Source organism: Anomalospiza imberbis, chromosome 5, assembly GCF_031753505.1.
Source record: "Anomalospiza imberbis isolate Cuckoo-Finch-1a 21T00152 chromosome 5, ASM3175350v1, whole genome shotgun sequence".
Taxonomy (NCBI): domain Eukaryota; kingdom Metazoa; phylum Chordata; class Aves; order Passeriformes; family Viduidae; genus Anomalospiza; species Anomalospiza imberbis.
This window is the reverse complement of record NC_089685.1, coordinates 12085335-12098222: the sequence shown is the minus strand read 5'-3', so window position 1 is coordinate 12098222 and position 12888 is coordinate 12085335. Positions and strand designations below refer to the sequence as shown.

Genomic DNA, 12888 nt, shown 5'->3' with positions numbered 1-12888 from the left:
CATACTAGAAACAAATTCTGATTTAGAATTCTTTCTGATTAGCTAACTTGTTTTCTTTTTTAACTCAGTAGTTGTTCTTCATGCAAGCAGTCCTTATGTTGTCCACTGGATTGTGGGACTACCTATTCAACTTCCACATTTGTCTGTGAGAACACATCAGAACACAAAAGGAAAGTCAGTCCTATTCCATTTGATATTATAAATATTCTTATTCAGATACAGTATACACAGAACTAGTGGCTGCATGGCTTTCCTACCTGCTTAAATAGTTAATTGCTTTATTTATAAATTCTGGCAGCAGGCAGAAAGGCACCACTGACAAGAGCATGTAAGCAGGGGATACAATATTTATATCAGAACTGTAAATATAATACATGTTATAAAATTCATGTGGTCAAAGAAAATCACTTCTTCTGTTAAGGTGAGGACCATATTTGTAAAGAAGGAAGTCCACAAAACTATGTTCTTATTGATTATGTTTCTCCCGTGACATCTGATCTGCCTGCTCAAAATCTACAGTTTACTGCTGACTATTTCCTTTATCTGTAGCCATGGAAGATGCTGTAGTTAGTTCAATATACAAAGATAATAAACCCAAATGCACTTTCAGAGTGATGACATACCAAATACAAAAGCCTCTCCCTCCTTTGTGTTTTCAGAAAAATTCCTTTCTGATTCCTGCAAACCTGCTCCAATAAAAGCAGCAAGTGTAAGACTGTGCTGGTTAGTTACTATCCTGATTTCCATCTTTGTAGCCAAACAAAATTTGATGACAGCAGCATTTCCTGAAATGCCTGTCTTATCGGTCTCCTATGCCCTCTTTTCTGAGCCATGCAAGACTCAATTGGCCAGCAGTATATTCTCACCCACTGTACCATCTTGGTTGTGGCTGATATTTATATTTTCCATCTAGGGATTGCTTTTTCCCATGAACTGGGCAACAGAACTACTGTTATGAACTATGCCTTGGGAAAGAATTTGGGATATTATTTTTCCTAGTCATTATTTGTTAGTTTTAGGAGGCTCTTCAGCAGTTTATTTTTCATTAAAGGATGTCTGGTTCATCCCTCTGTAATTAAAAAAGTAAAATTGTAGAAGTTCAGTGTAAGGCAGTACAGTGTATCTACTGTACATAAGTGTATTTATGATTTGTGTGTATGCCATTACTCCCACCTGACTACATTGGTGCAACCAATAACCTATGCATGGCTTCAAGTGTTGTTGTTTGTCACCTAAATTAAATGTTTAGGAAACTCAATGACAAATATTTTTCTACTTGAAAAGCTAATAAATAGCCTTTTTCTATGGACTTCCCATACTTATTCTAAAATCTACTTCCTGTAATAAATGTATGTAGTTCCAGGTAAGAGTGATGACATCTTATTTTTAAAATCCATTTACAGTATCTATTTAAAACCAGCAGTTCATTTTTCTTTACTTTCTATCATTGTAACCTTTCTCTAGAATAATGGCTTAAGCAAGGCATATCATTCTCTAAATATCTGCAGTATTGCTCTTTCTGTGTGTGCTTTCAATGTTTCCCAATCTCCAAAATGGAATGCAGAATTGCATACCAATAACTACAATTTATTGCAAACTAAGTGTTCACCGTCTTAAATTAGTGACTTTTATCGTCTTGTTCTAAATATGAAATATATTTGAAATATGTGCTGAAGCCTGAAATGTTGTTGAGTAGAGGAATTATATTTTTGAAGTGTTAGTCTTCCATATGTGTATGAATATTTTAGACATATTGAAAAATGCACGATGACTGAATAAAAAGTGTAAAGATTATATTTCCTTGTGTTGTGTTTGGCTATTGTTAAGATTGCCAAAGAGGTTTCAAACACAAGCTTTTAACTGATTTTCCTTCATTTTTGCGTTCTCCATCTTGAAGTAGCCAGGACATGACCTTCAGAATTAGTGAAGTTTTGAACTTGCTCTGAGCAGTAGGCGGAATTTGAGAAGGAATCTTCAGTTCCCTTAAGGCATTACCATGGGTCCAAGATTTTGCCCAGATAATTTGGATATATCAGGCACAGGCAATCCAAACACTTGCAGATATCCAAACACTTGCAGATATCCCTACCCCTGTGATTCTGTGATGACTGGTATCCAGCAATATGGACAGAAATGCAAGAGTCCTAGCATGGGTTCAATGTGCTTGTACCTGTTGCCCTGCTGCGATGTTGAAACAACCCCTAAGAAGGTGGTGTTGCCTTCTCCCCCAAATAAGGCACACCTGAGCTGTGTGCTGTGTCCAGACTGTGTGGCTTCATGAGGATTTTGACAGAGGAGGCAGAGCTCTCTGTTCAAAGAGGAGAACTTACCCTTTCTCTGTGCTTAATGTTTAACCTTTTAAATATTATATCAAAGAGGTAAGAAAAGCTCTTCAAATAAACAGCACAGAAGGAAAATTCCAAACCTGACAAAACAGACTGGCCAGAAGAGCCATATGCCAAGGGGATAATACTATACTGAAATCCTGAGTGTATACAAACGATAAAATATATTAATCCCTTGATATTTTTCTCTAGTCTTCTATTAGGAGGCAAAAGAGTTGTTTGAAGAAACATTTCAGATATTTGAAATAGCAAATGGATATAAAATGTTGGAAATTCTGTGTTAAAAGTACACTAAGTGTAGTCACAATGTCTTGTTACAGTTACAAAACTTACAATTTAGCATGAAGAAAGGGAAAGCGTTAGTATTCCGTTTGAGCTTAGAATACATTTAGTTGTTTTGCAGTAACTGCAAACATAATTAGAAACACGTGTTAGCTAAATCATTTCTCCAAAATGCAAAGATCCTAGGCACTGCTGAAATTGAGTATTTGCTAAGAAGCCTCAAATGCTTCACTTTAATAATGACTGTAAGTAATTGATGTTAAGTGGTAATTTCTTGGTGGTGACTTTATTTATCTTCTGTGCTTGTTTTGTGTGCTTTTTTATCAAAAAAATGTGAAGAGTTAGACCAATATTCAAATTCCATCATCTATTTATGTTTAATTATTGGCTGAATTTTATTCATTTCTGGAGAGTCCCAAAAGAACTTGAAGAGCCTTGAAATTTGAAATGGGAAATGTGCCTAGAGGAAATGTGTTCTTATTTATATCATATTTGAGTTAGAGAAAACTTGGTTTGGAATTTCAGATTAGTTCCTTGCTGCATTGTTTTGAGCTGTCAGAAAGAATTGAATATAATCTGATAAAATGGAGAATGCCCACTGCACTTAATGCAGAGTGTGGTGGTGTTGATCAAGTTAGAGCCAAATTTCACTAATTTAGCTCACATGGATGAGTATCTCATTTATCAGGTGGGTCCTCTCCCTTCTGTGGTTTTAATTCCCATTCTTATTCTGACATATTCTCTTTCTTACAAACATCTCTATCCATTTTCCAAGCTTGGAGAAACTACTGTGGTCTGTGATCCAGGGGCTTGTATGCCTGAAGTCAAGCTGGAAGGATATAAAAGAGGTCCCTCAGATAGTGTATAACCTCACATAGTGCTCACTTTTTCTTGGAATTTTCATCAGGATATTTTCAAGACAGGTCTGGTGGGGAACTATTGGTATCATGTGAATATGAACTTGTAGAGAGAAAAGTTTTTCAGGTGTACAGAACAGCTATTTGAGCATAAGTATGTTCTGTTTTTCTCATGGATTCCTATATTTAAATGATTCCTGCTCAGAGACAGAATATCTACCATTTCCTGCTGGAAAAATATTAAGGATATGTCTTTCCCTTTCACCTTTTCTGCAAAATTTTCCTCCACATTTTTTTGTAATAGGACAGAATTGTCCAGCACTTTGAGACTTTTCACTGACTGAAGGAAAAAAAATTTGCTTTGGAACTTGGGTTTGGGTTTGGTTTTGCTTTGTTATATTTTGTTTTGTTTTGTTTTTCTGGTGGAAAAGCCAGACTTCAAATCGCGTAGCAATATAAAAAATTGTAACAAAGTTAGAAAATCACAAGGGTAATTTAAGGATAACTTAATATGGTAAAATAAACTTAACAGAAATTTTACATTAAAAGAAAAAGATTCAAGTAAATCTAGTAATAAGACACATAATTCCATGTAATTGCATTTATGGGAGTATGGGGAAATGGTAAGCAGAAAGTTGCCAGGCAACCATTTGTTAAAGACAAATCTTCATCCAACTTTCCAGTAATTCTGCATTTAGATAAGGAAATTTTATTCTGCTTTATCCAGATGATCTATCAATGTTGAGTGTGTTTGAAAATGTATGGGGTCCCAGTACATTATAAAATGAGAAAGAAAATCTGAGAAAAGCAATATACAGTTCAGTACAACTGACATGGAATGGGACTGGAAGACTCAACAAGTCAAGAATATTTATCCGACTATATTCCAGACTCCAGATCTGAGATCACCAGTATAATAAAATTACCTCAGTTCTTACAAGGCATTATGGTTAACACAGGACTGAAAAAAAGTCATCCTCAACTGCCATTTACAAGCCCTTTTTTTCCTCACTTTTCCATCTTCTCACTCACTCTTTTACTTTTCAGTGTAGCAATGTAAATACTTACACTGAGGAGACCTCCATTTCACCTAACCCAGCAATGTGAGAGCTTCTGAGCAATAAAATGAACAGTGAGTGCATAAATACTGTTGTTTTTTTATCATCAATGTGGGACAGGCCACCTGGAAAGAATTATATATCTTTATATTAGGGGCATCATCTCTTGTCTGATTTTATCATCAAAATTAATACAATTTTTCTAGAGTAGGATCACATGTTTGCTCCCTTCTTCCACAAACTATTTCTTCCCCTCAAACAGTTGCCTCTTTCCCTTCTGCTCTCCCAAGAATCTTGGAGAAAACAGTATACCAGACTTTAATAACAAATCCTAGGACCAAGGTAGCCCAGTGCTCTCTCTTTGATGGCTTTTCCAATAACACTGTGGTAATGGGAACTATCTGGTGATGAAACTTTCCAGGAAGTCTCACTGCCTTTGACATGCTGGTATGCCATCCATGCAGTCTGTCCTGTGTAGTCCTTGATGGTACAAGTCTTCACACTGCATAGGACCAACCTTCTTGAAAAAGAGATATTAGCTCTGAACTGAACTGAGAAATTAGGTGTGAAATCTGTAAGAAGTTTATGGACACAAAGAAGACACAGCCTCCAGGACAAGCAAGTTTATTTCTGTGGAAGCATTGTCAAACATGGCGTAGATCTGCAGTGAAAGCCTAAGCAGTAAAAAAACCTGTAATTCACAGGTACAGATCAGAGGAGTGTGGAGAAAGCACATTAGTGAGGTACCACACAAACAGGACAACTATATCAATATATGAGGCTAAGAAATAAATAGGTTGAGAAAGGGAAATATTTTCTTTCTCACAGAAGACCTAGATAGTATTTTGAACTTAAGTGAACAGTATCTTTGATCATACAAAATAAATATTTGAGGGCTGCTTATCTTTAACCTCATGCAAATAAATGAAAGTCAGAACATCTATTCTTGGGGTCTCAGGGAGCAAAGATTATCTTTGCTACCATGAAATATTTTGAAACAGTTCTCAAAAAAACTTCAACAGTTATCAAGAAAATATATGCTTCCTTTGACATATTGACATGTATTCTGCTTCTTGGCCATAGGATTTGTTCTAAATGGTTTCCTCTGAATATTCTGAAGGTTGAATTATAACTGCCTGGATTTTCTTGGTGCTGTAGTAATTTCACTTCTTATTTCAGTAGATCTGCACAATCACATTTCTTGGCAGGGTCCCATAGAAGTTGCAGGTTTGACTTGCTGCCCCACAAGGCTGGCCATGGACTTTTACAGAGGTGGATCAGCTTACATTTTTTAATTGGATTTAACCTAGTTCTCCTTACTTGTGACCTAAGGAAGGGAAGAAAGGTTTTCTAAAGCAATATCACCCAGGAAGAGTGTGGCCAGCAGGACTAGGGCAATGATTATCCCGCTGAACTCAGCACTGGTGACGTCACACCTCAAATCCCATGCTCAGTTTTGAGCCTCTCACTACAAGAAGGACATTGAGGTGCAGGAGCATGTCCAGAGAAGGACAACAGAGCTGAGGAAGGTTCTGGAGCACAAGTCTGATGAGGAGTGGCTGAGGGAGCTGGGAGTGTTCAGCCTGGAGAAAAGGGGGGTCCAGAGTAGAACTTTCTGTTCACAACTACCTGAAAGGAGGTGTAGCCATAAGAACAGTGTCTTCTCCCAGGTAAAAAGTGATAGAGCAGAAGGAAATGGCCTCAAGTTGCACCAGGGGGGTTTAGATTGGCTATTAGGAAACATTTCTTCACTTAAAGTGTGGTCAAGTGTTGGAACAGACTGCTCAAGGAAGAGTTTGAGTCACTATATCTGGAGGTATTTAAAAGATCTGTTTGATCTTGGTTTTTGCTGAAGATCTGCACAGGCATGTAAGGTAATGTGTTCTGTTGCTTGGGGATAATCCAGCTTTAGCCCAGCTCCTATATTTTTTTACAACCCTATTGCCTGCAGGGACACTTTAAGTCTCAGTTTTGCCTGTGTGGGCCAGTGGGTTTATACCAAAACTGAACCAGTTAAGCAATGAAAAGAGGTTACTTAGAGCCTGAGTTCAAAGTCAAAAGAGAATTATCATGAAATATTAATACAGACAGAAAGTCAGAGAGGAAATGGTACAGTGCAGGTAGCACTGTAGTTGTAACAGAAACAGTCTTTATTTTCTTGTATTTATGCCTTGAATTTTTGTGAAAATAAGCATTTTTTGTCTGTTTATTTGATTTGGTGGTGTATTTAATTTGTTATGTTACCAAAGTCTGTATAAACTGAAAGGCTTCCAATTACAGTTATAAAAAGTTGCAGCAGAATGAAAGTATTAATGCTTAGGAGATTTCATAACTGTCTGTTTGCCTTCCATAGCTATTTTCTGCTGGAAAAATCACAGACACCAGAGTAGCTGAGCTGAAGGAACAGTACACCCTGCTGCATGAGGCTGTGATAAGGTATAATATTCCTTTTTAGACTTTCAGTAGGCAAAGCATTATGTTTTTAAAGTACTTTATGCTCATGCTGAAGCCTAATTATCATTTAAGGCTTTCTTACAGTTATAGTTCATAAATACAAAGCCAGAACACAAGGTTGAAAACCACTATTGTTTAATAGGAACTTTCAAAGTAATTTAGATACTTAAATACTAGTTTGAAACACATCTTTGTTTCTAATACAAGCATAATAATATTGGGAATGGATGTACAGACTGCAACAGACAATTTGCAAGTTTAAAATAAATATTTGAAGATACGTATTTGAATAAGTATTTGAAGATCCTGTAGCCAGAATTGTAATATATGAAAAGACTGACTTTCTGAGCTGACATCATAAAGAGCACCTGAAGAAGCTAAAGGCTCCTTTCTAAGAAGGAAAATGAAACTGTCTCTCCAAAATAGGTGTGAATTTACCCTCTGAGAATACTGACAGTCACATTAGACAAGACTGCTAATAGATTTTGATCAGAAGCCTAACCTTTGAAGTAAAATGAAATTTGGAAATCAGGGTATTAGTTGTGAGCCTGCCCTGCACCAGTACTTGCTGGAGGAGAGAGCAGAGATCACACTCATAGCCTGATGCCAGGCTTGGGAAGAACATGTGTGAGTGGAAGGAGAGAGACAGAGAGGGTCAAAGGGGGACAAAATACTGTAGCTCTACCAGGTGAACAGTGTGTCCCAGAACACAGCAATCCTACTGAAAATACTGCAATATTACAATAGTATTTATTAATAATAATTTTATACTACTTACAGCATACCTGTAATTATCAGTAAAATCTGCATCATGATATTCCTATTACATTCTTATAATGCATACCATAATATCCACTGTATTAACAATATTTTATCTCACTTTCACTGACAGCCCAAATTAAAAACTTTATGGCAATTCTATCATTGAAGCTAAAGCCTAATTTAAGTATTCTAAAACTAATTCAGGTTATACCTGCTTATTTGGATGATGCCGGGATTTGCCGTGCCTCCTGGCAGTCTGAATAGCAACAAGTGCAAAGTAATGTAAAGTAATTTGAAAAAGGGTTGTCAAGATACTGAAATAACAGTTTTTCTTGTGGATAGCTGAGTCTTCTGGTTTTGTCTTAATAAAATGGGGAGTTGGGATATGGTTCTGACTCTGTGAAACATCATCTGAATTTATTTCAGATTACTGAGCTAGATAGCAAATCTTTCTGAGAAGCAAAATTAAAAAAAGCACTACTAAACCAGTTCAGGTTCCTAGAAAATACAAGAAGACTTTTCTAACTGCTCAAATCTAAACATATTTTGTGGTGTTTGGATTAATTGACAGAGAGGGTTTCTACCACACTGGTGTTCACTGAGCTGAAGCAGAAACCGATAGCTGCTAATTAGTTGATTTTCAGCCAGTGTTAGTTTGAAAACAGTCTTTCATTGGAAAAATACAAACATATTCCTACATGTTTTATGTATTTATACAGTGTTCTTTTAAATGGGACATTCATTTATGTAAAAGCAATGCCTTTGTGTGTAAAGCAAGTGCAATGGGGCCTGAGTGTAAACAGGACTCAGCTGTCCTTTCTGTCACACTTAAAACTACCCTTAAGAGAATGCACCAAAAGCATGAAAATGTTAGATGGTAGATTACATCTCTCATTCTTTCCATCATTCTCACAGGAGTATGAAATGGCCATGCTTCTGTAAGAAATTGGATCAGAGATCATGATGTCACATTCTGTATTAGATGTTACTATGTGTCACAGCAGAACACCAATGTGTGAACAAGCACTAATTCTCACAGATAAATTTCTCCTACTGCTAAAAGAAAGCAAGGGAAATAAATTACTAAAAATCAATCATGATGTCCAGTATATTTTAAGGATATCAAAAGTGGGATTCAGGCATCAAAATTAGGATTCAGTTGCCCGTATGTTAACATCAGCAGACATGCTCATCTGAGCAAGGTACCAAGGTACCTTAACAATCTATAGAAAGAAATAGGGACCACACACTTTCTCCTTATTGAGACATATGCAAGCATCTGGTTTTCTTCATCAACTGTAAGGACTGTCCTGGTGGTAAATGCAGTATGTTTATATATTCTCTTCCTGCAAAGAACCCTTCATAGGATCAATACCGCTTTTTAATTGTTAGTTCTTCACCCTAACATGTGCTGTACACTTCAGTGGATCAAGAACTTAATTTTTTCACGTATTACAGTTGAATTCAATCCCTTTCCTAATTAATGCCCATCTCTCCTGGTGTTGTTGCAGTGCCATGTTAAGACAAATGACAAAGGATGAGATTTTCAAGCTCTCTGTGTTTTCTTCTTTCCTTTATTAGCATATAAAAATCTCAAGGAGAAAGCCTCATACATTTATGCAGCACAGTTCCCTGTGACAGCTGTGCCAAACTACTGGAACTGATCTCTCTGATATACAATACAGATTTGTCTAATACCATGAATGCAGTTACTCTGTGTGCAGGTAGTTTCCAAGGCTATTGCCAATGTACACAGAGCTATAAGTATATTGTGCAGTCCTCTGTTTAGTGGCAAATTTATTTCTTGCTTTCAGTTTGGCACAATTTGGCATTCTAAAAGCTGAAAGATGTCACCTGGCAGATAACATCTTTGATATTTTTCTTCAAAGTCTTAAATGATTTTGAATTTACATTTGCTGAGAACAGGCTTTCATCCCATTATGGTGTTGTCTCAGCCATCTACTTTGTAGTAAGGCTGCATCTAAAGCTGAAGTATCTGAGCTTGTATTTGGCCTCTGGAAACCTTTTTGGTGACTCAGTTATGTGGCCTAATTGTAGATTTTATTTATATTATCTCAATTTAGGAACCTAGTATGAATATTCTGTTAACCCAAACTGGAAGATACTCAGATAATAACAAAGATTCATTAGCAAATTGGGAATCTTATTTTCTTAAGCCGCCGCTAAATTACTAATTATTTCACAAATTCAAAAGCTGCCACTTCAGACTGCACAAACTTACTTTTGCAGTCATGGGATTCTGTATGCGTACATTGTGTAGATGTCCAGTTATTTCTTCACTGTCTTCAATTAAATTCAAATCACACATGAAAAAGTACTGTTGGCATGTGCAGGGAGCAAAATCTAAATTCAACACTCAATTCTTATTTCTATTTTGTTTTTTTTTTAATTATATTGAAAGAATAAATACTAACAACTTTTTTTTATTAATTCACTTACATGTTTATGTAACTGTATGTAAAGTGTATATGTTGTGAAAGAATTGTGTTTGAAATTATGTATTACTACAACCAATTATATTTTCTCCCACAACTGCATACATTTTGTTAGATATAAAGAAGATTTAAATATCATGTAGAATCCAGTGTCAATAAGTCTGTTTATTTTTTGCTTAACATATATGTGTAAACACATGAAATTTTTTGTTCATGATGAAGCCACACTGTTTTCTGTTGAATTCTGTGGTTTTCTTATTTTCTAGTTTAGAAAAAGGAAGTGTTTATCTAAGGAGAAATGTTTCATGTATCAAAACTTTTTCTGCTATATTATTTCAACTATGTTTGTGCAGTTTAGTCAGTTCTATATTTCGTATTTTTATCATCATTTTACCATTTCAACTCTATTCTTTGGTGTGATATGTAAATTTGTTTTTCTGTTTAAGCCATAAATGTCAAATTTGAGCCAAAATTTATGTCTAGAGTTTCTCAATATGGGAAATTCTAAGTTCCTTTGTTTAAAAAACCATATTGCACTATATTTTTAGTTAGTAAAAGGCAAGTGATAGAGTTCTTTATTCTTCTACACAATTTGTGACTAATTTTCATAGACCATTATATAAAAGTCATAATGTACTAATATTGAGGAGATATACACAATATTTCTATAGCATAAAGCATAGGTTTATGTGTAGTGTATTGTATATGAAATGTCATACTGTTGTTCCCTTTAAGAGTTTTCCATAATAATCAATGTACTAACAGCCTTTGGGATGTTTTTCAGCTGTCACCACACAGGATCCAAAGTATATTATGAATACCAGTCTCCAGACACCGACAGGAGTTAGTTTCTGTAGAGCTAGTCTGGTGATACAAATCAGATCATTGATCTACAGGCCTTATAATAAGCTTCCACAGATGTTCACAAATGTATTTTCAGCTTTTGTATCATTACATGAGCTATTTCAGGTCTTGGTAGCACTACAGCAGTAGCAAGATGTAATTCGTCACTGGGTAGATGTCCTAGTGTTCATTAAGAACTTAAAGTTGTCATAGAGGCCAGACTGGGCCTTGTCCTGGTGGATACTTCACTATTATAGATATCTACACTGAATCAGATCTAGCCTTTGGCACTTCTTAGGATAAAATGGATTCACTGTCTCTTCTTTTTTCTAGGAAGTGTTAGACAAATCAAATTGACTAAGTAACAGTCTGTCATCTGGTTAAAATTAGGTGAGATGAATCTCACTCCAACTGTAGGTATGCAGAAAACCCCCCCTGAGACCAGATTCCTCTGCTCTCATGGCATCATAGAATGACTTGGGTTTGAACAGAACTCAGGAGGTCCAACCCCCTGCCCAAGGCAGGGTCAACTAGGAGGTCAGACAAGATTATACAGATCTTAATTCCTCCTCATCTTGAAAACCTTAAATTAAAAATTATAGGTATGTAAAGAAGTAGAAATACAAAGCTTGTGCTTCACATTGACTAGTTCTAAATTAGTCTGTTTAATGCAGTTTACAGGAATCTGAGACCCAGCTGTTGCAGGAAGCCAAACGCCTGAGTGCAGAACTGGAACAACAATCTGAACTGGAAAAAGCAGAACAGCTCCCTGAAGAAGCTTCCAGTGAAGCTTCCCAAATAAGGCAACAACTTTTTAGCTGCCGAAGTGAATACAATGCTATTAAAGGAAGAGTGTATGAAAATCGGTTGAAGATAGAATGGTAGGTGAAAATGGTCAAATGCTGCTAATTTTATAATAGATAATCTAAAAAGATGATAAATAGAGTAAAAATCAATCTCCTTCACATTTTACATGGACACATTTCTTGATAGCTGTTGTTAAACGAATAGCCACAAACTTTTCCCAGTTACAGCAACATGTCAGTGATGAATAAATTTACCATGGTCAGATTTGTAGATAGTTTTAAATTTAGAACATGGATGAAGTTCTTTAAAAAGCTGTTTAAAATTTACTACATTGGATAAATAATATTTAAGTAGGGAAAATTAACATGAACAATTCTAGTCTAGGACACCTTCAATACAAATGTTTAAAGTGTCTCAGAGACCTGTTGGCTTGGATTTTATGGAACAATGTCATAAATAGACCCAATGCTATTTTTAACATCAGTAGCACAGTGTATTCAAGTTTTGCTATTCAGGTATTCAAAGTGGAAGAAGTACTTGTGTATTCTAATGTTAGAAAAATGATAAATTTGCTGTGAAAGGAGTGAAATCTTAACATTTCTATATAAGGACAACTGTCTAGAATTAGCTTGGTATTGTATACATTTCAATTATCTGCATACTTTATAGTAAAATTACAAGCAGAGGTATTGCATTTGTAAAAATATGTACCTAGGTAGATGAAATCAGATTTTTAGTTTGTGGGGGACTTGCTATTTTTACCCATCTTCAGTCCATCTGCAGTGTCATTGGTGTGTATATAAACACAAACACATAAGGTCAGCATCTCAGCAGTTAAGATTATTATTCTGCAAGGAAATCAGAACACTGTACATACTGCATGGAGTAGGTTTTTCTCTGAATATTTTCTTGATTTTTTTTTTGGTTTTTTAGAGCCAAGTGTTTGCTCTAAGAGGAAAAGAAACTAAGAGAATGAAGCAAACTGGGAGTGGGAAAGAAACATGGAAAGCATCTGGAAAAAATT

At 35.7% G+C, this 12888-nt stretch overlaps 1 protein-coding gene across 3 annotated transcripts in view; it reads left to right on the top strand.

The window, feature by feature from the left end:
• Positions 1 to 12888, top strand: part of CCDC146 (coiled-coil domain containing 146) — a 67621-nt gene that overhangs the window by 22854 nt on the left and 31879 nt on the right. For 2 of the 3 annotated variants that reach the window (XM_068189612.1, XM_068189613.1), the window contains exons 3-4: positions 6896 to 6978; positions 11732 to 11938. In XM_068189612.1, the coding sequence (XP_068045713.1) occupies positions 6896 to 6978; positions 11732 to 11938 (290 nt within the window). Of the gene's footprint in view, positions 1 to 3276; positions 3316 to 6895; positions 6979 to 11731; positions 11939 to 12888 lie in introns of those variants that run through there. The other variant, XM_068189614.1, reaches the window with a different exon arrangement.